The following is a 27,608-nucleotide window of genomic DNA, read 5'->3' as shown; positions in this document are numbered from 1 at the left end:
TTATTTATTTATTCATTTATTCATAATATTTTAATAACAATAGTTTTATTGGCTGCACAATTGATTTTAAAAATCTGTGTGTGCAAACCAGAAAATAAATACAAGTAAAACTAAATAATAAGGCCTCTATAATAATATTTGTTTTATGTTTTATACCACTTTTGATGCAAGTGATTATAAATCTTATAAGCATTGTAAATAATGTTTTTGTGATAAAATGCTCTTTGGTGAACATCAGGCAACAAAAGGTCTCGCCTACGAGTATTATACACCTGGTCAGATCTATTTGCTTGAAACACAGACAGTATTTTACATATTACGATATTCCACTTATGTAAAAAAAGTGGATGAATGTCACCAAAAGAGGAAACGTCATATCATTCTATCCAGATCTCCAGGAGAAAAAAGTGAGAATTCGTATTATAGATCAATATCAGATATTATAGATTGTTGGACTCTAATTAGGTTTGTTTCTAATTCGTAGAAGCAGAAACTGCAGGTCAAGATTGTTTTGAATGATTTCTTTATTTTTGATAAACATGGAAGTTTGTTTATTGAAATCAGTGGTAGTAAGACCGCAACAAAACTTGAAATCACGAAAAACATTACTTATAAGAGTTACTTTTTTCATACTATGAACATCTCGGTTGTTTATTATTGGAAAGCGCCATTCATGCAGCTTATTTGTTCCCAGGACAAAAAAAAAACAAAAATGTAAACATCAACAGCAAACAGATAAAGTTTAGGTGATGAAGTTACTTAACTGAGAAGATTTTTTATTATAATTATATAACTATACATTCGCACTGCTTGGAGGTGTATTTATACGTGAGCTATGACGTTTACTTGCAAATTTTAATTTGCGAAAAATCCACCAAAAAAGTCGTATAGCAAATAACAAATCGATACGATACGATGCCTATAGATAGTTCAATGTCTTACTGTCTGTAATGTTTGGCCCATGTTAAGGCATTATTAATTGATTATCAAATGTGCTATTATAGCAATGCCTTACTTTCCAGTTATTAATTCTGAAATTCATAAAAAGAACATCAAAGGAATTATAGGAATAAGTTGGCTTTTTTTCTTCCCTAATATATACACAAATATATACAAATATATATATACAGAAATATTGCCATATAAGCAATTCTCAATATTTTAAATTCTAAAATTGTTCCTAACAGAGGGCTATGAGATGTGTCTGCTGACATTTATTATTGCAATATAGTTAAATATTCTAAACTCCCCTTCCATAAATATCCACCTTATCAAGATTGTGTAAAATAAACATTTCAATATCGTGTTTGAGCCTTAACTGTTTAAAATGTTATTATCATATAAATTCCAAGACGTCATAATAAATTTAATTACTAAGCCCCTGAGACAGATTACTCATGTTTTGTGCATTGTTTACACCTTTTAGGCACTAGTTACTCATTCTTATGCGTAACACTTCATAAATCAAAAGAACAATATTAACTGTATGAAATCTGACTAAGCAATTAGATTAATGGATTTTACATTGGCTGCTTCCTATTTATTCACACCTGATAATAATAATTATTTTATTAACATATTGTTAGCTTAATAGAAGAAAAACAAATGGTTTGAGTCGTAGAAAGTTGCTTTGGTATCTAGGGTTTGGAATGTGATTGTATGTTATTGAGTATGTTATTCACAAAAAATGTTAAATATTGACTTTAAATTTCGTCCCCAAAATGGTACTTATTTAAATACAGAAGAAATGGTGGATCGGTTGATGTTTTACGCTCTATTGATCGCCTTTAATTTATAACTAACGATTTTGCAAATAGTTTTGGCTGTAAAAGTATTATTGATAGCTGTTGGACACATTTCCGGACATGGGTTCCTATACTCAAATGGATTCTACTGTTGCACTGAACAACCCTTAGAAGTTTGATCCCATAGTTCTGAAACACCCTGTATAAATAAATTCATTATTTTAACTGGAGATTTTACAAAACATTGACTCAGTCTATTAAATAGTGGACTTAAGAAAATCTTTTGCACCGGTGGAAAATAAAATACAAAAATTGATTATGTAAGTTTGGAACACCTATCGCAATTATATTAAAATAATAGGTATATTTAAAAAATATCAAGCCCTGTATGTTTTCTTTGGTTGGCTTGCAGTGGCAATATACTTGGGTATAGTATTATTTTACTGTATGCTTGTTTTTATTTGTTCGCTTCTATAGGAACCTTTCAAATGATATTTTATTATACTTTAATCACCAGCAAACACAGATCATTGATTCTTATTACAAAATATGTTTGGTACAAAGTAGAATTTAATATTAAGTTTGCATTTATTTGCACCTATATGTCTGAATAAAAAATATATACTAAAACTAAAAAATACATCTAAAATATCAAACTTGCTGTGAAAACTATTATCAACATTCTTATTTTTATTAAATGTTTTTAGTAAACAGGAAATCGCTTTTAAATAGAACGGTAGACAAATGCGACAAAGTGCTGATAACGAACTTAAGTGCAGTTCGTTTGAATTTACTTTTGTTCTTTTTCTTTCTGTAATCCAATCTTTGTGTTTGATATTGTTTTTAACAGCTAATTGATAATTTTCACCTTTTATTTGCCTTTTGATTTCTGATTGAATATCTAATAAGTTAATACATTGATTTCATGGATGTATAAGGATCATATCAGGGGACCCTATTGCGAGGAATTTATGACAGAATGCTGGTAATGACCCAAAAATTGCGAAATCAGTGCACTATCTTTATATTAATACTACTGAAAAAAATTAAAGAGATATTTATATTTTACGAAAAATATGGTGTATCCTATTTTTTTGTACATGGTTTATCCTCATCTGAGATAATAATTTTACTGAAAGATTGACATATTCAACTAATAACAAGATTGACACTTCAATCTAACTTGAGATTAACTAAGAACAAAAATCAAATTATTCTTTTATTTTTTTACAACAAAATATTAACTCAGAATGTCAACGTCAATATTATTAGCTCATACATCGATAAATGTAAAGTTTTAGATTACGGACTTTCTGTTTAGACATGATGCAGATTGCAAGAATATTATAAAACGAATTTTGTTAAGAAACTTATTAAAAACAGAACTAAATTAATCAGCTCGAATTACTTAAAGTTAAAGCTCAAACATGCAAAACCTTTTGGGTATTCCTAAGAGTAATCCTAGTCACATTAAATTCGTGATCCTTGAGAAAATATTTTGCGAGAAACAATTAACCACCTAAATCAGCTTATGACAAAGAGCTGCTGAGATGTAATAAAATCGTTAAAGTTACTATACAAGCGAATAAAACATAATTGACGAATTCATTGTAACTTTCTTCAGATTTAACTTTATATTTCTCAATTATCGTGGTAATATTTATAATATTATTCGTGGAAAAAGTTATAATTTTGTCTGACCCTTTTTTAAAAATCAAGAGTATTTTTTCTTATGATTTGTTATTTCAATTTTATAATAGTATAATAAATAGTATAATAAAAAATAGATTTTACTATACTATATAATATTACTACTACTATACTATATACTATATATGCTAATACTATATACTATACAAACCGTAAATATTGAATATAATTATTTTTGGGATATTCTATTTTACAGTAACCTAACATTTTTAGGCAGTAGGTTTTTTTATGTTTGATATTTAAATGCTTAAAATCGACTACATGCAAATTGCTATGAAACTGAAAATTTTCCATGTCTACATTTATTTTTAAAAAGTATTAGAACAAAACATTTACCAGTTTTACTATTTGGTAAATGTTTTGTCGTCCTAACTTTTCCATATAATACAGAGATCATTGGGCTGGAAGTTTATAGGATTATAAAATTAACTCTTGTGATTAATGCCAAAAGTAAATAATAATTTGGCTAAATAATGCAACTTGTTATAAATGCAGCAAAGTTGAGTTTAAAAATCGTAAAAACAACGAAATAGAATAACTTAAACACAAATGCTTCAACTCTTATTCTAATGCTTAAAACAAATGATATCTCAAATGTAAGGCAAGGCAAATTCATTATATTTAATTTTTCTTTCGAAACCTTTTTTTCACATTTTCTTTCAAATCAATTTAAAGGCCAATATTTGAACAAAAAAATCTAGTTTTTAAGATAAAAACGTTAAATTTATTTCTTTTCGAATTTTAGATTAATAACATCCCTTCCGTCATATACCCAAAAACTACTAGTCCTTTTGTTCGGAACATTTCGAGTGATTGCGTCGAACAGCGAAAAGGCTAGCACTGGAATGACGAGCGAAGCTCTGGGAGTCAGCGTGGCACCCAGCTTCTTTCATTCGTGCGTCAGCGATGGAAAAACAGCCAAAATGGAGGACGTGATGAAATTTAAAGTATGTATTGTAGCTAAGAGTTTATATAAATGATTTATCTTTGCGCACCCCTTACAACATTTTTGTAATTATGTAAATACTTGACTAATTTTGGGCTTTTGCTGTACAATGCTTACTTTTTTGAACCACTACAACAGGCCGAAGTAAACGTAAGTTTTTTTTTTAATATAGATTTATCGTTTTTTGTTTTTAGTCACTGTTAGGTAGCTTAGGTTTCTGTTTTAGTTAAAAAACAGTGGAATAAACCATTATTTAAAATACTTTTAGAATAGAATACAGGGTGGTTCAAACGTCATTAATTTTAATATGTAATAGAAAATTTAAAAAAAATAGACTTTTATAAGAAAATTTTGCTCAAAAATGTGTTATAGCAAATCTAGAAGGTGTTAAAGTTTGAAAAAAAATTGTGTTTTTTCTTAATAACTTTTAAACCAATTGATCAATTTTTTTCCAATTTTGCTTACAGGTTAACAAATTATCCTTCTAAATAAAGATAAAAACAATTTAAAAACAATTACCACTGGCGTAACATACAGGGGGATTCAATCTTTTGTCACCAATCTGCGAAGCGACGAGATATCATGTGACGAAAGTTAAATTTTCTTTAATTAACTTTCTGTTTAATTTAGAAAAAACTCTTGCAAAATTTCCATTTTTGGCACCGTTTTTGAAATATTTTAGTTTAAAAGCTCGAAAACAATCTAAAAAGCTGCACCGAAAAAACCGAACAGGCTTGGGATTTTTAATAAAATTGAACAGGCTTGGACTTGTCAATGAGATAAATGAACGAGACGGTCATGACGGACTGTATCACTGGTTGGAAAGATGCACTTGACTCGTATTAATACAAATATGTATATTAAAAGAATTAAATAAACTTTTATTGCCTTAATTTATATAATTTTAATCAAAAGAATTGGTTGACGTGTTGCTTGGCTGCGTCGCAACTTGGAGTGGCGCTCGCCGTTGGTGGCGTTGCTAGCGCTCTCGCGTGAGGTGATTTGGGCTACAGGGCCGCACTCGACATGCCCCCGGCCTTGGAAGCTCAACTGCTTTCAACTGGAACTGGAAGAGGACACAAGCGAACAACTGCCCTCGTCAGGACTCCATCTGCGGTCTTCACAGATGCGACTCTTGAGATTCCATCTGCACCTTTGATGAGGTCCAAAACTCGTCCTAATCGCCACTTCATTGGGGGAACGTTATTATCCTTGATTAGGACTATCTGGCCAACCTTCAAATTGCCCTTGGTTTTCTTCCATTTCTGCCTCTCTTGGAGCTCGCTTATATACTCGTGTTGCCAGCGATTCCAAAATTGCTCGTAAACCTTCTGCAGCAATTGATACTGCGACAGTTGGTTTTCTGGTATAGCCTTAACTGATGGCTCCAAAACAGCTGTAGTACTGCGGCCGATTAGAAAGTGTGCGGGGGTAAGAGGGGAATGATCATCAGGATGAGAGCTCAAAGGGGAAAGAGGTCTCGAATTCAACACAGCTTCAATGCGTACAAGTAGGGTTTGGAAATCAAAGATTAGCAACGTATAAGAACCCACTACCCTTTTTAAATGATATTTCAAGCTCCTAACACCCGCCTCCCAAATTCCACCGAAATGTGGAGAATTCGGAGGAATAAAGTGCCACTTAATACCCATATTTTCAACTGACTCAGTAATATTCTCGTTATTATCCAGTAAAAATTGACCCATGGACTGTAAATCTTTATTAGCTCTAATAAAGTTGGTTCCGTTGTCGGAAAAAATCTCTGTTGGTTTTCCTCGCCTACCAATAAACCGATTAAGAGCTTGCAAAAAATCATCAGAGCTCAAAGACGTTACAATTTCCAAATGGATTGCTCGAGTAATAAAACAAATGAATAATGATACCCAACATTTGATAACTTTGCAACCGCGTCCGCGTCTATCCTTGACCATAAAAGGTCCCGCATAGTCTACTCCTACCTTTACAAATGGCAAAGCCCGCTGAACCCTAGACGCGGGTAAATCTCCCATGATGGGTTGAAAATTTGTCGGGTTGTAACGGGAACATTTAACGCAAGTATGAACAACCTTTCGCGCTAAGTTCCTTCCCGATATGGGCCAAAATTTGTCACGAATATTAGCTAAAAGCAACTGAGGTCCCGCATGTAACAAATTCTCGTGTTCATACTGCATGATTAGCTTTGTCAAAGGATGATTGGGACATAACAGGATCGGATACTTCTTTGAATAAGAAAAGTCGGAATTGGACAGTCTTCCTCCCACTCTTAACAACCCTTGGTTATCCAGGAATGGTTTTAAACTAAGTATTTTACTATTACTTGGCATTTCGGCTTTTCGTGATAAAATGGAATACTCATCTGAAAAAGATTCCATTTGCGCAATTTTAATGAGTCGGTGAAACGCGTACTCGACTTCCGCGAAAGTAATACGTGTGAAAGTTCGGTGTTTGATAGAAATTTTACAATTCGAGTAAAATCTGAAAATAAATGCCGCAGTTCGTTTTAATTTTAGTAAACTGTTAAATCTGGAAAACGGAAAACTGATAGGTGATTTAACGGTAAAACAATGTTGTCGCATTTCTGGCAAATCGTCTATAACAAATCGGTTAATTGGCCACTCACTTTGATCTTTAAGAAGCCAGACGGGTCCGTTCCACCACATGTCTAAACCCAAAAGGTTCTTAGGCTGAACACCCCGTGAGACTAAGTCTGCTGGGTTATCCGAACTATAAACATGTCGCCATTTAAAATTACCCGTTAATTTTTGTATCTCCGCCACGCGGTTGTCGACAAATGGTTTTAGTAAGTTCGGAGGTAGCCATCCCAAAACTATGGTTGAGTCTGACCAGCAATATATTTCATTAAATTTAATTTGTATAGATTTTAAAACTTTGGAAATAAGCTGAGCGAGCAAAAGTGCTGCACATAATTCGAGACGCGGCATAGTTAGGGATTTCAAAGGTGCTACCTTGGATTTCGCGCATAACAAATGGGATTCTGAATTACCATCGCTAGTATAAGAGATTATGTAAATACAAGCACCATAGCTTGATTCTGACGCGTCTGAAAATCCGTGCAAAGAAATGAAACTAGGGTTGCTGCAAGTAACCTTTCGTTGAATAGAGATAGAATTCAGAAGATTCAATTCTGACGAAAATTCTAACCATTTAGTCATAATATGACTCGGTAAAGGTTGATCCCAGGTAAGATTCTCTGCCCACAATTTCTGTAACAGAATCTTGGCAATTATTATGCAAGGGCTTACCAACCCAAGAGGATCAAATATGGTTGCGATTCGTGATAAGATTACTCGTTTAGTAATTGGCTCGACTTCGTTTGAATGATTTACTACTTTATAGGTAAGTATGTCTTGTTCGCTTTTCCAGGAAAGACCTAAGATTTTCGTATCGTATTCCTTGTTTTCTGAAAAGTGTACTGTGTTGTCGTCTGAATGTAGATTTAATTTTCGTATAATGTCTGATCGATTCGACTTCCACTTTCGCAATTCGAAACCCCTTTTGAGCAAAACCTCTGAAAGTCTGTTAATTATATACTTTGCTTCGTCTGATGAATCCACTGACGTGAGAAGATCATCGACATACATATCTTGTTTGATAATATTTGAAATATTAGGATAATATTCCGAACATTCGTTTGCAATCTCATGAAGGCTTCGAATTGCTAAAAATGATCCTGAAGTGGTACCGTATGTCACTGTATTCAGTTGGTACGTTTTAATTGGCTCACTAGGAGTAGGTCGCCATACGATTTTTTGTAAGCTTCGTTGCTTAGGATTAATGAGTACTTGCCGGTACATCATTTTTATATCGCCTGAAATGACAATCGCACGAATCCTGAATCTTAAAAGGATTGATATTAAATCAGATTGGATAATAGGGCCATTCATGAGTAAATTATTTAGGGAAACGCCAGACGATGATGATGCTGATGCATTGAACACAACCCGAAGCTTGGTTGTACTACTGGCTTCCCTAAGGACCCCATGGTGAGGAAAGTAGTATTCAGGGTTATGATTGTCTTCGTCTTTTACTTTAGTCATGTGTCCGAGTGTCTCGTATTCATGTAAAAAGTCCGTATATAAATTTCTTAGTGAATCGTTTGTCTGAAGTCTTTTTTCAAGGCAAAGAAATCTTTTAATCGCAATGTCGCGTGAGTTTCCGAGTTTATGAGGCGAGCTTTTGAGAGGGAGTGACACTATAAATCGACCGTCTGTTGAATAAGTCAGATTCTCTACAAAATGCTTTTCACATAAAACTTCTTCGTTTGACAAAGGCTTATTGTAGGAAACTTCCTCTACCTCCCAAAATTTCGTTAGCTGTTCTTGAACGGATAAATTTTTACTTAAATTGCAAATTGTTCGATTATTGAAACCTGATAGAGGGCCTGCGACAATCCATCCAAGGCGAGTACTTTGCATGATAGGACCGTTCGCGCCAAGTTCGTATTTTTCCGTGTTTAAAAGTTGCCAAAAAACGTCGGCACCGAGTAGTAAGTCGATTTTATCCGTCACATCAAAGTTAGGGTCTGCTAACTGAAGGTCCGGTGGAATGTTAAATAATTTACGATTAATAGGATAATCTGGTAAATCACTGGTTATTTTGTCTAAAACGAAACACGTTACATTAAAATTGTACGAATTAACCAACGAACGAATTTTTAAATGACATCGAGAGCTAGCACGAGAAACCTTGTCCGATATTCCGGAAATGGTTAAACTAGCATTTTCTGTTGTTAGTTTTAATCGATCGCATAGTTCTGTAGTCATGAAACTAGACTGTGCACCACAGTCTAAAAGTGCGCGTGCCGCTACAAAGTTTCCTGCAAAGTCTCGTACCAGAACCCTGGCTGTACATAAAATTGCGTTTTTTGCTACCGCGAAATTACAATTTGTCGTTTGTATGTCCGTATACTGCGTATCGAGATTAATGTTCGTATGTTGTGTATCGGTAATGTTCGATGGTGTATGCACCCCAACTGCTGCATTGAGTTGCTCTGTTCTTTGCTTGGTTTTGTGTAAAATGGTGTTATGTTTCGCACCGCAAAGCTTACAGTTAGTCCACCTACAATCTTTGAATGAATGATTAGGACGTAAGCAATTAATGCATAACTTTAATTCCTTTACATTTTTAATACGCTCGGGTATAGAAAGCTTCAAAAATTCCGTGCAATAAAAGAGGTTATGATCTGATTTACAATATGGACATGTATACTTCGGTTTGTTACTAACTGCATTGTCGCTATTTGCATTTACGAATAAGCCTCGTGAATTACCGCGGTTATTATTTCTTGGAACATAATTCTCGCGTGAAACCCGTTTTTCGCTAGACAATTTTTGACAATTCATCTCCATGTTTTCTAACAAGTCTGCCCGTTGCCTTAAAAATAATTTAAAATCTTCGAGGGTGCAAGGATGGCTATGCTTAGCCTTAATCCTCTCCCATTCCCGTGCCGTGTTAAAGTCTAGTTTGGTAGAGACTATGTAAATGACTAACGTGTCCCAATACTCTGTTGGTTCACCTAACTGCTTAAGACTTGTCAAATTTTTGAATAAATTGTCGCTTAGATTTCTGATTTGAACTGCCGATTCAACTGTCAAAGAATGCATTTTAAAAATCGAATTGATATGATTCTGAATAAGAAGATTCTTATTGTTAAATCTTTCGTATAATGTTTTCCATGCAAATTCGTAATTATTCGCGGAAAATTCGATTGTTTTTATTACCTGCGGAGCCGTACCGATTAAAGACGCTCGCAGGTAGTGAAATTTCTGTATTTTGTTTAATTTTGCGTTTTCGTGTATCAATGATTGGAAGATATCACGGAAATCTAACCAATTCTGAAAAGACCCGTCGAATTTGGGTAAATGGATCTCTGGTAACTTAACCCCTTCTGTTGGATTAGAATTTTGATTCGCGCCGTTTTCGTTATCCGCGGAAGCAACACTTTTATTGTCTGTTTGACTGTGTTTCTCTAAAATTTCTTTACCCGTGGATAATACTGAATAAAACCGGTTGTCAAATTCTTCCCTTTCTAAAATTTGTGAATTTACATCTTCGACTATGCGCTCTATATCGTTTTGCACGTCATCAAATTGAGACATTAATGTTTCGGTATCATTTAGCCTTTGCTCCAACTCTATTACCTTAGCACGATCCAATGTAGCTTCGATTGCTTGCAAGCTCTTAATAAACCTTTCAAATAATGTTATTTTGGCCTTTAATGAACCACGTTTCTTTACTAGAGCTTTGACTTCGTTCTCCATAATACTTGATTTATTATGTTAAAATTTAAAAAAAAATTAAAAAAAAATCTTCACCCAAATGCCAACCGAAAATCTTCGTACAAATGGTTGAAATATCTTACTTGCTAAATAAACACAAACAATACTTTATTAGCAATATATCTGCATAAAACCACAAAAGTTCAATAAAACGATTAAAAACCAATACTTAAAAATTTTACTGAATACGTGCCTGTCTCTGACTCCAAATTCCACTGCCTGCACGCTAAAACTGTGTTTTTGCGGCGCAGCGTTTCGTGATGCGACAAAAAAACGGACCACAAATGGGAAGAAGAAAGAAGGAATGAAATGACTTACCGCACTCAAATCGGCCGTCCGCTCGTATTTAACCTTGATCGGTCTCGCTGCTGCTTCGCCACCGCAAAGATGGCTGTCGGTCGTTTGCAAAACGCCGAATAAACGTATCAAATTTTCTCGATTATCGGGTCGAATGGACCATGACGGACTGTATCACTGGTTGGAAAGATGCACTTGACTCGTATTAATACAAATATGTATATTAAAAGAATTAAATAAACTTTTATTGCCTTAATTTATATAATTTTAATCAAAAGAATTGGTTGACGTGTTGCTTGGCTGCGTCGCAACTTGGAGTGGCGCTCGCCGTTGGTGGCGTTGCTAGCGCTCTCGCGTGAGGTGATTTGGGCTACAGGGCCGCACTCGACAGGTCAAGTGATCTAAAGTCATTATTTATTTCCACAGTTTTCGTTTATTTCATTCTGATTGTTCCTGTTTAGTTCAAAGTTTCTAATTTGTATTTACATAAAGAGATCTAAAGAAGAAAAATGGTATGGTTTGATAATGATGAGTATGCAGATATGCATTTCATTTATGGATTCTGCAACGGAAATGCAGCGGCTGCCGTTCGAGAATATCAGAGACGATATTTAGTCTGAAGGCAATCAAGTGTTTTTGTAAACATCCATCATCGTTTTCGAGAGTTTGGTTTGAAAAGTAGGCAAGATCGAGACCGGCCAGTAAAATGAAATGATCATGAAAATGCCATACTGAGAACATTTGACAATAATCCTCGACTAAGTTCTCGACGAGCAGCCATACACAACTGACTACAACAAAATCAAAAGTGCTTCGTGTACTTCATAAAAATTATAGGAAACCATTTGCAACCTGTACAAAATTTGCTTACTTGAAAACCATCGCATGATGTTTTGTAATTGGATACTTAATTCGTTTGATGATTAACGTTTGGCTAGGAATTATTAACGGTTATGTTATTGGTCTTCTTTCTCCTGTCACGGCTCAACGCTGAACTTTTTTTGAATTTCTTGACCAATCGCCTTCATGATTTGTTGGATGAAGTACCTCTGGGTACAAGAATAGATAGTTGGTTTCAAATGGACGGCGCTCCAGCACATTTTGGAAGACAGGTGAGAGCATGGATGAATAAAAGTTATCTATAGAAATGGATAGGACGTCAATCAATCAATCATATGCTTTATTGTCAAAAAATTACAAAATTTTGTAGACAAAGCTAATAAAAAAAAAACATATAAAAGCAAAACAAAACAAAACACACAAAATAAAAAAATAAAAATAAATATACAAACAAAATAAATACATGCAAAACTGTACAAAAACAATGTACCTGGTCAATATACATCATGATGTATAAAATGTCAATAAAAATAAACACAATAGTCACGTTTGACAGAGAATGGTCAACCAGAAGTTGGTAAGGGGCCTGTGGCATGGCCTCCAAGGTCACTAGACCTTACCCCTTTGGATTTCGATGTGTGGGGTTACCTAAAAGAAATTGTTTACGAAACACCAGTTCAAACACGAGAAGAGTTAGTAGAATGCATTAATAGAGCTTGTCATCAACTGCGGGGAAATCGGGTTCAAGTTTTAGCGGCAATTAATTCTGTAGCTAGAAGAGCTCAAACGTGTCTGGAAGCCCAAGGATTTCATTTTTCATTTGAGAGAATTTTATTTTGAGCACTTGCTGTGAAAGTTAAATTATAATTATTCGTTTTGTAATTTTTTGTTTTTTAAGAAAATAATGTTAGCATGTTATGCAGGATGTTAGCATATGTAGTTTTTTCATATTTGTGTAATTTTCTTGGTGAATAATTTATTTAAATAAGAAAAATAGGCAAAAATAAACCAAAATTGTAAAATTATGACACTTGACTGTCTGATTTATTTATCTTATTGACAAGTAGCCCTTCCGTTTTTTTTTTAATTCGTCTCTTTTTAGATTGTTTTTAAACTTCTAAACTAAAATATCTCAAACACGCTGCTTTACATCAAAATTTTGCAGGAGCAACTGATTTTTCTAAATTAAACAGAGAGTCTAGAGATTAAACTTTTGTCACAAAAGATCTCGTCGCTTCACAGATTGGTGATAAAAGAGAATCCCCCTGTATGTTACGCCGCTGGTAATTATTTTTTAAATTGGCTTCATCTTAAGTATTAAAATTAATGACGTTGGAACCGGACCACCCTGTATATTCGATTTGTTATAATTTATGAATTGAATATTACCCAATCATAGTACATCACATACTTTAAGGCTCAATTAAGAAATACACCTAACCAAACTTATACGGAATCATACTATTTTTTCTTAACCTAAACTATTAAAAATGCAGGTCATTTGTACAAACTTCTTTATTTATTGAAAACAAATAGAAAGATAATTTTAAAAAAATATATAATACTTTTTTTTGTCTTTAAAAAAGAATGTTAATTTAAACTAATGAAAAAAAGGATAAGCTGTATTTCCTTTTCTTCTGTTATAAAACTTCAACACGTGCAGGTATATTTCTAATTAAAATATCAATATCCTAGCAGGATATATTTTTCCATTCCAACTCAGTTTAGTGTTACTTTAATTTAAAATGCCATACTTGACGAAATGATATAAGAAAATGTCCGTACTTATTAAAGATTTAGTAATAACCCAAACTAAAAAATTAATTTTGACTACAATACGGAAGTAAATTTGTTTATACTACTAATATAAAATTTAACTAGTTAGTGTTCTTAACAATAACAATAGTATCTTAACAATATGTAACTTTGTAATTAATAATTAAAAATGAACAGAAACGTAATAAACACCCAACTCATCTCTACTCAAGCCATTCTGTTCGCTTCATTCTAACAATACAGAATAAAAAAAGATAACAGTGCACAAGCAAATCTTGTACTTTCAGCTTATATCAGAGGTTAAGAATTTTGAAAGGAAAATGATAAGAATCCCCCTGTAAAGTCTGACCACAAATTAAGTATAGATTTAATTCTTGGGTGGTGTTATAGGATCGACAGTTATTCGGTCCATTTATTTTGGAACGTATTTTGATATGTGAGCACTACCTTTTTTGAATATGAATTGAATATATATTTTGAATTGAATTTTTCGAAACTCTTCAATTTTTTATGGAAGCTGGGAAGACAGAAGTTTATGAAATTCATGCGATTTTCACCATATGGATTTCGAGTTGTCGTAATGGAAGCTTCTAATAATCTTTCTTGAGACATTGCTCGAAAATCGTAAAAAATGCCTATATGTTCAGTGTCTTATTTTGGACCTCCCAGTTATCTGATCTTAATCCGATTTATTGAGAGGTGTTAAGTTTTAGAAAATGAGATTTGATTTTGGACAGTGCTCATGAAAACCGTAATTCTTTCCTTATTTAAACTTTTATTTGTATTGCTATAGTGTCCGGGTCCATGTATTAAACATAAAACAACTCAACCTGTATGTAGTGAGATGGCAGTGTTAATTACATATAGAAAAATACTGAACAGAAAATTTTAAATTATTATTTTTTAAATTATGTTCCTTTACACTAAATATACCTTTATCTTCCACTAGTATACAAAGTTTTTTTTAATTCGTTTTACGTCTAAATACAAAGTCATTTCACATAAGTTCAGTTCATGGAGTTCCTTCCTTATAACACAATTTTTCGTGTTCTAAAATTGAAAATGTCACATGATATGTCTTCTATTTCATATTTTTTAAGTTAATGTTTATTTCGATCTTATAGGCAGCTATCGATTAAAAACGTTACCCATTTTTATATTTCCATTGCCATCTTGAAAACCCTTTTTAAATTTTCGCTAGAAAGACACTATATATATATATATACATTAAAAAACTTATTAATATCAATTCAAATCTTTAATTTTATTAGAATTGGCTCGCAAGATATATAGCAATTAAAAAAACTAGACCAGTCATTTAATAACTAAAACTTCTTACAACTAAACTAAATAGTTTTGTAATTCCTTCATAATTTATCTGCGGTAGCATTTTCTTTTGCTTCTAATAAAACCGCGGTAGCGAACCATAATTACCCAATAACTTCTCAATTTTTAGGTGGCTTCTCGAGTAATGAAACATCTTATTGAGGAATTCGCTTCTTCGAACTTATTTGGTAAAGACAATTATGAATATTACGCTCGAGTGACTGGGCGAGTGTTGCGAGTGCAGGGCGAGTGGATTTGCTGTTTTCAATATCCTCCCTCCAAGAGCGTGTTTCCGAACGAATACGTCGCGCTTGAAAGATATTTGTTGGGTAAGTGGCATCATGTTTATTCGTAGTTCAGTTTGGTGTTGCTTAGTAAAGACTAACTCGACAATAATTAGGTCACATGAACCGCGGAACCGAAACTTGGCTACTGTGCGAGAACCACGACAGATATGGCAATTTTATGGAAGGTAATCATGCTAGTAGTAGAGATCTCGCGCCTAGCGAGGACTATTTTAGTGCTAACAACACCTTTTGAGACGTTTTAGTTCGCAAAAGACTTTGTACAGTTTTTTTTTTAAGTAGTGTCGTAATATTTACTTTTAGTGTTCGTTGTCGTTCAATATTTTTTTATGAAGGTCATTTTGCACATGATCGATTTGGTGATGTTGATTGGGCAGCGAGGGTACGAATGTAACTTGAATGACTTACAGGTTTTGCCTGATCCATTTTTACTGTAATTTATAGTTACAAATAAACTTGTTTTTCCACGCATTGCAGATAGAAATCAATTTTATATACAGTAACTTATTTAAGACTATATTTGTGTTTACTATCATCGCATGTAGGTGTAAGTTGTCAGAACGTTCCATAATTTCGGGAATAAGTTTTTTCTATATTAAATTTTAGATTAATGTAACGGTAAACTTCAATTAAGAAAGTAAGGTCAGAAGTGTCCCACACCATTCAAATCCCTCTAATCGGTTACATTTGGCCATAAATTTTTTTATTTTAAATAAAATAAGTTGCATTGGTGTCCAGATCAAATGACTCATAAAAACATTCTTTAAATTCTATACTGTATTGTCACCTTAAAAATGTAATTTTTTTAATTAAAATACTACAAAGCCACTTGGTTTTCTTCTATGATAAGGAAATGCGTAGAAAATTCATGGGAAACTTTGAACAATTTAATCATAGTTTACTTAGAATTTGAGAAACTCCTTTATAACAGTTTGTACTAGGAATAATTTTCAGCAGCTTATTTGAATAATATACAAATTATTGCATACAATAATACTGTAGGAATAGTTAAATCAATATGTTAAAAAAGTTGCAAAATAGATGTAAGTTTCCTAAAAATACGTAACGATAGCTCATTCCGGAAACATGTCCTTGCAGAACATTGTGCCAGAAATAATATAGATAGGAGATAACAGCGGAAAACGAAATATCTTTTTTCATCTATAATTGTTTATAATTTTTGCAATTTTTTTATGAACATATCTACTTTTCTGACATGTTTTTAACATTATTCGGAAATACCGACCTTCATCTGCTATAGCTATATTTGCATTTTTTTAAATCTAAAACTAAAACAAAACGAGAGTTTAGCACTTAACACTATCTTCGAATAGCTGACTTGCCTTGTAAAGCTCTGCCCTAAAAATAAGTCAGCGTCTGAAATTTTAGTTAATAACACAGAGTTTAAATGTTTTTTTCTATGGAGTCTATGTTTAAATTAGCGGTTACGTGATGAGAAATCTTTGTGGTATCGGAGCCGGATTTTATAAATATCATTTTCAAAGGATTTCGAGAAAGCTTGTGATGTTAAATTTGTTCAAATTTCAATCAAATATCAATGGAAAACATGTTAATTTTACCGGATTTGTTGTTTCAGAAGTTTCCACTACAAAACTAATTTTTATATTTTTAATATCTTTTACTATTAAATTAACTTTATCAGAATCGGTTTATGGAATTTTCATTGAATCTGTTAAGGACAATTTAGTAAAAGCATATTCGAATAGTCCTCGGTTAGGGTTAGGAATACAACTCACAATTTTTTTCATATCAATATGTAAAACTCTTGAAACTGCTGGCACACGCAATTCACTTAATTCCAAATGACCCGATGTTGTTACTCGATGTTACCACTATTAATTGAAGACAACTAATAACTAAATACTTTTTAAATTTATTATCTCAATATGAGTATTTAATTTCATTAATTTTCGATTTTATTGATACCTTCAATTATAACCTAACTTAATAAACAGACTCAGTACCATTCGGATGAAAATTTTTCTAAAGATTCTGTAATTATTAAATAAAAAAGTGCGCAACAATAAAGTAAAGTTATGCTTCTCTATACTTTCGCATCTTAGGGTCAGATTATCTCCAATGCATTTCCAACAATTTAATAAGTGTTGAAAACAATACCCATTTATTAAAAATAAATAAATATTTAAATAAAAAAGAGCATGTTTTGTAAAGAACACGAGGCAAATAATAAAATATTTGACTCTGCTGATTGAACCTCGAAAAGTTTTAAACGAAATACTTTACTCAAACGATTAGCCACTGCACGGAACTCATTTTTGCTACTTTATGAATTGAATATTAATGATGAAGTTTATTCAAATAAGTTCCTCTTTTAAGGGTCTTTTTACCAAGGGCCAAAATAATAAAGGTTTTGAAATTTAGTATATTGAGGTATTTAGTAGCACAATAAAGTGAGTTTATTATTACTGGATTTATCTCTAAATGCCACTGTTGCAGAACATCTAGTAGTAACTTGGGCACAAAGCCCGATATTTTCCGGTACGTACTTTCAGGGCGCTTACATCTATTTTTGAACTTTTTCGACTTATTGATTAAACTATAATAGAACGATTAAGTTTTTAAATGTTTATATAAAATATCCATATTTTAAACTATTTATTAATTATAAAAACCCTTTGGAAAAAGGATCCCGAATCAATCTTATGAATAATAGATAGATCCCGTTCGAAATTGGCTGAATTTTTAGTATGTTACGTACGTCAGCATACTGAACAAATGAACGAGTTTCAAGATAAACCATGTTAACCCTTAGAAACCACCCTTAGTATCCGGCATGCCAACCCACCCGATCCCGGAAAAAGCGACTTTAGTCACTTATTTTTCTAAGATGATTTAATTTCGCACTAACGACTAGTAATCGGTTGAAAAAAAATTGATTAAGGAAAGTAAAACTAATATTATTAGCGATAATAAGAAAACTATTTGATAAAGTAAAAAGTTGTTTGTTAAAGTACAGGGCTATTTCTTATTCTAAAAACAATTTTTTTGCACACTTTATTTAAAAACTTGTGGTTGCTAGAAAGCGAACGTTTTGGTAATATATTCTGCCATCTTCTGGGCCAGCAACTTGTAGTTGGGCAGCTATTGCTGGATTGGTTAGGGTAATAAAATATAATAAATAAAATAAATGAGAGTTAATGAGAGCAATGATAGTAATGAAAAATATTCATGTCTTTCTCTTCGTTCTCAACCGAATCTTACACCGAATTTTTCAAATCGTCAGGATCTATCGTTCAGGCTGTATTTGCTGATGTTCGCATTAGACTTTTGCTATATTGGAATCAAAAAGGTGATTTAATTTCTCTCAAAACTGGACACTGGTGGATTCATTACTGTTGCCAACTGTCCGCCTATGAGAAAGTGTAAAGTTTAAGAATGCATTTCTGCTTTTTTTTTAATAAGATGCATTAAGATGTATGTAAGATTCACCCAATTGAATATCACCACCTAATTATTATAAAGTGAATACTTAATTTTTTACGTTACAGATCCTAGACTGCCACGATTTTGCCACTTTTTTCTTTAAAATACAATTTTAAAAGTGTATTTCTCTAAGTTTCTTACATGCGGGAATTATAGTCATCAAATGTGATTTTTTTCTCCTGGAGAACCTTTACTGCATACTTGTAAAGCTTGAAGTTTCCTTAGATCTTTCAGCCATTATTTTATTATCCTCTTCCTCATTATTCTTCTCTTCTCTATCACAATTATGACAATGTCATCATTAATAAAAGCTGTAGATGCCAAAACTAGATTGCCAATTATTTTCAAATTTCAATATTCGTATCCACATCAATGAATTCGCCTTCATTTCTTTCCTCGGTAACTCGTCTTTGCTAAATTTCCAAATCGGTGGCAGATATTTAAAGTCAGAATTTTTTTATGTAAATTAAACTGTAAGCCGCTCCTGGAAAAGCTTTTCTCTTACACTCGCTTGTTATTTCAAAAGCAAGAATTTTATTTGTTAATGTATAAAAGAAAACCCACTTGTATCGGCATTGTAATTATCCATGGGCTGACAATTAAGCAACATGGAAGGTAGATTGTCCACAATTTCATTCACTTCTTCTTGATTTACTTCAGTCGTTTGTCCAGATATAACTTGAAAACTGATACCATGCCTTCTTCTTCTTTATTTTTGTAAAGAGGCATTAGAAGCACTGAAAATATTCACCCTTCACTTATTTGCCATTTTTTTTTCCGTATTGAGGTTTAGTTTTGCTTGTTACTGAAAAATCATTCACATTTATAATTGTTTGAACATTATTGTTTTCAAAAATATTCCTTTATGACGTTGACTCAAAATTGCCTTATAGGCCAAGGTTCTTTTCTAGTTTTTGCTTTTTCTGTTGCTCGTGTGTTCCCTTGTTCTTGTAGCTAGCGAACAGACGGATATTTTCATTGCCATTTTGTACTAATCAAAACGATAGCTATTACTTTGTATTGACTATGACGCGCATTTGTTTTTTGAGAAATCTAAAGATAAGATAGAGGAGAAGCGAAGCTCTTTAGGTGCCAATGTGGAAAATTTGCCTGTAAATGTTGCCAACTTTTAAAGTTAGGTATCTACGGTCAGACAAAGTCGTGATTTTCTCCGTATGCCAGTCTACCCTGTATAATTTTGCCTATAGTCTGCCATTTTCACAATACTAAACTGTTTTGTTATTTAATTTAACAAACCTTTTTTAATAGTATTTCCCAAAATAGCCTATCTGGTTAAAAGTTTAGATGGTTTTCTTTCTTCAAAACGACACCTTTTATAAAAATAGTATTCCTTGCGGCAATATTTGTTTGCCTTATTTAAGTTACTGTATCTACAATTTGTCATTCAAATTACCATTCTCTTTGCTGCCTTGCACATTTTCATGTCGACTTGCGTAAACCTAAACTATCACAATCCCATCACAATAGTCATATTAAAAACACAATTCTGTGATATTTTTCGTATAAATTACAGTTAATAAAATTGCACAGTTTTTAATTTATTAGTTTTGTCATTATTTTGTGAATGTCTGTTTTGTTTTTCTTTATCCTTTATTTTTTGCCAAACACTAAGTGTAGCCATTTGCATCGGTAAATTAGGAAACAATGAAAAGTTGATAAGCTATTGACACGCATGGCTTTTTTGGCGCTTGGTGTTTTTTTACCTAATAGTTATGCATTTTGCCAATTTAGAGTAGTTTTTGCAGGTATGTATAAATATGCTAACATCTATATAATACCTATAATTCATTTAACAAAACTACATATTTTGTTTAGGTTTGTGATCAAAATATTTATTCTGCTTTAATTACCAGCTCTATCGCAAGCCGAAGAATGTCAATCTACCCCCGCCTTATTAGAAACAGGACTTCAACCCCAAGTAAACTCTTCTTCTTTAGGGATGATTGCCGAACACACCCTCTTAGAATCCTGCACTAGATTATCCATTTCTTTGGAACAAAATGGACTTTTTCAGGTAATGCATTGATCTGTTTATATACTAACTACAAAATGCACCAGAGATGTTGGTAATAATATTTTTTAAAGAAACTTTTAAGTAGGCAGTCTATTGTTTCACATTCGCAGCAGATTCACATATACGGAATTTCTAATTTACGGTCATCTTAGATATTTAAGTCGTAATCTTTTAAAAATTACGACTCGAGTACAATTAGATATATTAAATGTTATTTCAGCTATAGAAAATTAAATGAAAGACTTACCAAGGGATCACCAAGGCGAATTTAGAATTAGGACAAAGATAGAAATTGAAAAATCTATAAAAAATTACACATTTATAGTTTAACACTTTAGAGTTAAATGCCTTAAAGACACTTAAATCCGAACACTATTAAAATCCCTCTAGCAGATAAGGTAATGCTACTTACTGTTTTATTAAATATTGTAAGGCGGCAAATTGAAAATTAGTCAAAATCTAAATACGTCAGAATGTTTAAAGTGTCTAAAACAACATTTTAATTTTTTTTATATTTAAATTAATGTAACACACTTGTTAACTGAAGCAACGGACAGTTTTTTCAACTAATTTCAGGCCTTGAGTACTGAAGAGATGGACACGTGACAGTAACCAAATAACAGAACAATCATCTTCAATTAAATTCACAAAAGATTAGATTCCATTCTTTAATTTTAGGTAAACGTTTGTTTTACTTCTCTTTACTTTAAAAGTTCATTACAAATTAGTACCAAATAAACTTGTTAAAAATCGGAAAGTAGATTTATAATAAATAAATTAATAAAACCAGTAAATAAACGTAGCAAATGATACAATAAGGCATTAAGGTAGACTCTGTGAGAAAAACTTACCCAATTAATGGTTTTTAGGAAAATTTTCACAAAGTTTTCAAAAAATAACGGCAATCAACTTTTTAATTAATGAACATATAGCCTCAATTTACTAAACCGTACTCCACAAAATTATAAGGTTCCGGTTAGTGTTTATGCACCATGACCTCTTGAGACCGTTGAAATATTAAAAGTTGACTATTTCTTTTTGGTGCGACTCCGCATAGCTAATAAATTGTCTGGGCTTTGTTGTTCTGTAAGTTCTGAGCTGAACTGTAAGTTCCGAGGCATTATTATATTTGAAAAAATGATGTCTTACAATATAACACTTGAAAATACATTAAATTTATTAATTAATGCTGGTAATTACACTAAATTACCTAAAAATCCTACAAAAAAATCAAAAGGCAAATTTATAATTTACTTCATCAACCAGCCGCTAAGTCCACTGCTGGACATAGGCCTCTCTTGTTTGCTTCTACAACTACCTACCCTACCACACTAATTGGAAATACAAATCCACACTATTTGTATCCAATTAGTGTTGATACGTCTCGTCGTCATGTGATCTAGTCGGGAGACGGCTTCTGCCCTAAATGCATGTTGTCTTGGTCCCCGTTCTGTTATTTTCCTACTCCAGCGATCATCGATCATCGTTTATTTTCCTGGTAAATACTCTGTTTCGTTAACAACGTTGGCTTGAGCGCATACATCAAAGCAAATGCTCAAAGTGACTGCCACCTGCGTCAATATACTTATCTGCACGTCAATTTAAATAAAAACAAATTTTAATATTATAAAAGTGACATGAATTTCCCGGAAGGTCCATCTAGTAGTACGCCTTCCTGAACAATCAAATGACTGAGCTTTTCAGAAAGTTATCAAATTTTAAGAAAAATGTTTATATTGGAAATCATAACATAATTAAATAGTCCGGTAAATCTATATCATTACGAAAACGGTTCTTACCAATATGGTGCTGTATATTCAAAAGATTAACAAGGCTTCAGAGGGAGGACTGGAGGTATGTGCTATGTCTACTGATTTTCTTAAGGCGTTGAATCGGGTTCATCAACCGACTTTGCTAAACTTGAGAATTTTGGTGTACATGGAATACTCCTCAGGCTTTTGAAAAATTATCTTAAGGACAGAACTTTAATTTGTGGTAATTAATGATATAAGATCTAAAGATGCGGAGGTTACATCAGGATTGCCTTACGGATTACATCTGGGTCCCTTACACTTATATATTTTTTTAAATGGCTCGCCAGTCATTTTTATATACTGAGCATACTATATATATGGAGATGATTTAAAAGAACTTATTACTACTACTATAACTATTCGTAACCCGGATTTTATCAAGTTGCAAAACGACTTAAATACATTTTCTACCATAATATAATATTTTCAAGAAAAATTGTTAATACATATATCTTTATCTAACCTACAACTCCTAAACTCCAAACTTGCGTGCTGATACTTAAGATCTACGGTCTGACCGTTAATAGAAAATTAACGTTTGAACACTACCTAGAAATAAGTTGTCTAAGAGCTATAAAAATCTTAAGGATTCTATCAAAGCTTCTTCGTTACTTGTCAACAAAGTATAATTCTTTAGTTAGACCCATATTAGCGTATGCTACTGTTATTTGTACTCTTTATTAAGTATATATTAGCCGGATGATATACAAAGAAAGTTAATAATTCTTAATTACCGTTTAATAGACCAATACTTTTTTATACATTTAATGATAATTTGAATGATTCTAATATATCACTCGAAAATAGACTACTTAATGAGTTACAAATTAGAAATGAGTTACAATTCGATAATTTTGTATTTAAATTCCAATGCAAATAAGGACAAAATTGAAGCTTTGTTAATTTAGGTAAGACGCTTGGTAATACTACAGATACTAGTAATTAATAAACTTGACCTCTTGGCTTATAGACTGTAGCTAAAAAATATTTTGCAGAGGCATATTCAGTAAATCTGACTAAAATTGATTATAATTTACGTTTTTGAAATCTCTATGTAAGTAGGTTGAGTTATGACGCAGGGAGATTAAGAAATTAGTGTCTATTATTAAGACCAAAAACTATAAATTACTTATGTTTAAACACCTTCGAATTAGCTTAAAATGTCTAAAGTGTTTCTTGAAAGGTAAAATCTCTCCTTTCAGAATAATGCTTCACATTCGTCTAGTACCAGTCACTCATCTAAGTTCAGCCACGCAAAAATGACTTTGGAAGAATTGAAGGCTGTGAATGCTTATGCGGAGAGTACGAGAAGCCTTAGTTATTTACCACAGGTAGGTTATGTTTAGGACTTTTTTTCGATAAACAAATACTGCGAAATAGTAAACTTTCAAAATACAGTTTAAGCGAACATTTTTGTATCCATGTTTTTTAAGGTTCATGAACGTCAAACAGAAAGAATGAAAACCAGATCTCAATGGTTCCTGGGACCAACCGTCGACTGTCAGAGTTGCGGCGGTTCTCTGGATATTCCGTTAAATAAGGCAGACGTGTCGGCTTTGACGAATGCCCTTTTAAGACGATCATCTTCAGGAACCATCGGTACTTTTATTTGGTATTCTATTTTTATCGAATTGTTGTGATTTGGTATTTTTCAGTTGGTATTGCCGGTTTATCGCTGAGCGCCGAGTCTATACAAAAACGACCTAGTGTGAAAAGAGCAAATTCAAGAGATAAAAGATATGTACAGAGAACGGCTAGTAGGAGGAACAAGGAGAACGGATCGAGATCTAGCAGGTATAGACCAAATACAAATTCTTTAAATTTATTTTTTAAGAAATTTTATAAATATAAGTAAGATTCATTCATGATTGAACAATTTTTTTATGTTTTTGAAGAAGGCAAAGTAGTTAAGTAGAACCATTCTTTCCTCAAGAGACCATACAAAAAACAAAAGGAGCGAAAGACTTGGAGTTTTTACTTTTGTTTTGAATTTTGTTAAGTCTGATTTTTGAACTTCCATTGTCTCTATTTTAAATTTAGCACGACGTTTCGGTTTTAAAGTATCTTCAACCGTTATTAAGTGTAACCTCGGTGTACCAATTCTATGTGAGTTGACTATTCCGCTAAAGCAATTGGTCTAGTACTAATCCTATATTCTTCTTCAATACGCACATACACTCTAAATTGTCTTCATTTAACACGCGCGTTTTTTGAATTCAAACATCTTGTTTTTACACATTCGGCATAAAGGCGTCTTGCTTCGGCGCGATTGAAGTTTGGAAAATGTATATTAGCCATTTCTTGAAGCATAAGAAGATGAAAAAAAAACGAAATAATGAAATATAATATACAGGGTGATTGATGGTTGATGGTACCTTAGACGTTTACGGAGAACGGAATTTTTTTGGAAACTTGGCATCATATATCTTAGCTGGTGATCTAACGATTAAAAATATGTTTAGCGATACAGCGTTACCGCTTATACCAAAAAGTAGTAGAAACTTTGTTATTTTAAATGGAATACCCTGTATGTTATTTTATTTTCTGGTCCGCTATCGCTTTATGATTTTGTATAAGATGTTCCTATACCTAGCTTTAGTTGTTTTCGAGAAATTAATTATTTTTTTTATTTTTTGACCAAAACATAGCTATAAATAAATTTTTATTACTACGGCACTGGAACTCGCAGAAAATTGAAATTATAAACGTAATTTACGGAAGCATTGTACATTAGTTTTCACTATAAAAATTTGTTCTACGTTATACAGGGTTGCCCAAAATTAGTGATTTTACCGCTAGATACAAAAATTGTCATATGTGGATTTGTTTAAATGGAACACACTGTATATATGTTATAATAACATATTCTAAAAGGAAATTGAAATCCCTTTCTAACGAGATATCATGTTCCTATATCTAAATAGTTCGATTTCTGAAATAAAAGCAATTTTCTGTAAAAATCGGAATTTTTTGACATATTTGCCTTACGCGGACATGAAAAGTCATGACCAAACAATGCTATGCTATTGACGTTTGACAGTTACATTTAGTTGATCAATAATAGTAATACGCGTGGGTGTTTCTTTAAAATAATTACCTAAAAATTAATTGTTCAACGAAATGTACCCTAATTTACAAAAAATTAATAAAAGAAAATTTGTGCAATACAAAATAAATTTATACAATTTATTTCATAAATTAAGAATGATTTAATTAGTTATTCTAAGATTAAAAACAATTTACATAAAATTTTCAAAATGATTGCCATTGACTTCTAAGCACTTCAAAATCCTGCGTTGTACAGCATGTTGTCGCTGCTTGTATTTCAGAAGGATCTTGTTGACCAATGCTTGATATTGATAAGTCGTTGACGTAGTTCCTGTTTACCGGTGTCTTGTATACCATTTGCTTCATATTACCCCAAAAGTAAAAATCAAGTGGTGTAAGATCAGGTGATCTCGCAGGCCAATCCCATGGTCCCAAACGCCTAAACCAGCGGTCATCGAATTTATCAATTAACTCACGTGTCACCTCCTCAGTGCAATGAGCGGGTACCCCATCCCATTGGAACCAGCAACTGCGATAATCAAGCGTTAAATTTTCCAGAAAATCTTCTACTACTGAGCGCAAAATCTGAACGTATTTATGGGAGTTTAATGACCCGTCGTAAATGAAAAAAGCTATTTGATTGACATTTGTTAAACAAAAAACATTAAAACTAAATTTTTCGTGAAAAAATCATGATGCCAAATTTATGTAGATTACGTAATCGAAATTCATCCGGAAGTGACTTGAGTATATTACGTTGCAGGACCTATATAAAATTTACAAAAACGAGGCCTAGACTACTTATTCTTATGTCTAATGTTTACCGAATGTATAGAACAATGTGCTTTTAAGGTATTGCACAAGTATTAAAGTTGCGATCATGATTAGCTATAAATCCAAGTCAAACATTAAATATTATACATGCGCACAAGCACATATCATATTTTTATGAAGCATATCATAGTAGTATATATCTCAGTAGCTAAAGACTGAAAGAACCAGCAAGTCTGTTAACATTTTCCTAAGTTAAAAATTTACTATTGAGTAAAAGTGCCTTTTTGTAAATTTCAACGGCATCTAAATTTTCTAGTATTTCAACCTCGAACATGCCCAGCATCTTATCTGCTCTATATGCTCGCGAAATCGAAGTTGAAAATCAACGCAATTTTTATTTCCAAAAGCCATTAAATATTACTTTTTTGAATTAAGTTTTCAAGTTTAAATTATGCGCGTGAGATAACTCGCATAATAGTTTAAGCTCATCATTTAACGCTAGAGAGTCAGAGGTCTCAGCAAGTAAATCAGGTTTAAAAGATACAGCTGAGTATCATCAGCATAAGTCATAGCAAAAATGCATTTTTTTAAAGGACGTTACCATACAGGAAATGTAAATTATAAAAACCAATGACTACAATAATATAATACTATATAAACCCCTGTGATACACTACCACGGGATGAAATGCCAAGTTTTTCAGATATTTTATTTTTATAGCAAATATTTTGTTGATATCTCTCAGATAAATATGACCCAATCAAAAAAGCTGGCTCTTTCATCTGCCTCTCCAGAAACCTAAAATATTTAGGCTTGGATACTAAAAGCCCATTATTGATCGTATCAAAGGCCTGTTTACAAAGTATTCAAAATTTACGAACCATCGACAAAAATATACTTACAGCAACGTGACACCTGACAAATAACAAATCCTGCCGACTCTTGTAAACTTAAATTAATTTTTTATGGTATTAAGTTTCCATGGACATGTTATTTTTTCTGATCAACAATTAGAATATCATACGCATGACAAATTTTATTTAAACGCTTTTTGCTGCACCTGTGCTGTTTTCTAAAAAGTACCTTTTTATGATTTAGAAAATTGTTCCTTTCTACGAATTGGGTTTTTCCGTGTCAAATTTTTACAAAATAAAGAACATAAGAGTTGTAGCAAGAAATAAGCACTTGTGTCCCTCTACACTCTTCGCCACTGATAATTTTGAAACTT

At 32.5% G+C, this 27,608-nt stretch overlaps 1 protein-coding gene across 1 annotated transcript in view; it reads left to right on the top strand.

Moving 5' to 3' along the window:
• The window catches only part of LOC126738962 (uncharacterized), a 42,635-nt gene that overhangs the window by 9,224 nt on the left and 5,803 nt on the right, over positions 1 to 27,608 (top strand). The window contains exons 3-9 of the mRNA XM_050444459.1: positions 4,201 to 4,402; positions 15,070 to 15,268; positions 15,340 to 15,411; positions 20,584 to 20,744; positions 23,761 to 23,889; positions 23,992 to 24,157; positions 24,214 to 24,352. Coding sequence (XP_050300416.1) covers positions 4,201 to 4,402; positions 15,070 to 15,268; positions 15,340 to 15,411; positions 20,584 to 20,744; positions 23,761 to 23,889; positions 23,992 to 24,157; positions 24,214 to 24,352 — 1,068 coding nt within the window. The remainder of the gene's footprint in view (positions 1 to 4,200; positions 4,403 to 15,069; positions 15,269 to 15,339; positions 15,412 to 20,583; positions 20,745 to 23,760; positions 23,890 to 23,991; positions 24,158 to 24,213; positions 24,353 to 27,608) is intronic.

Source organism: Anthonomus grandis, chromosome 7, assembly GCF_022605725.1.
Source record: "Anthonomus grandis grandis chromosome 7, icAntGran1.3, whole genome shotgun sequence".
NCBI lineage: Eukaryota > Metazoa > Arthropoda > Insecta > Coleoptera > Curculionidae > Anthonomus > Anthonomus grandis.
The sequence above is the reverse complement of the archived record's forward strand: the minus strand, read 5'-3'. Positions and strand labels throughout refer to the sequence as shown.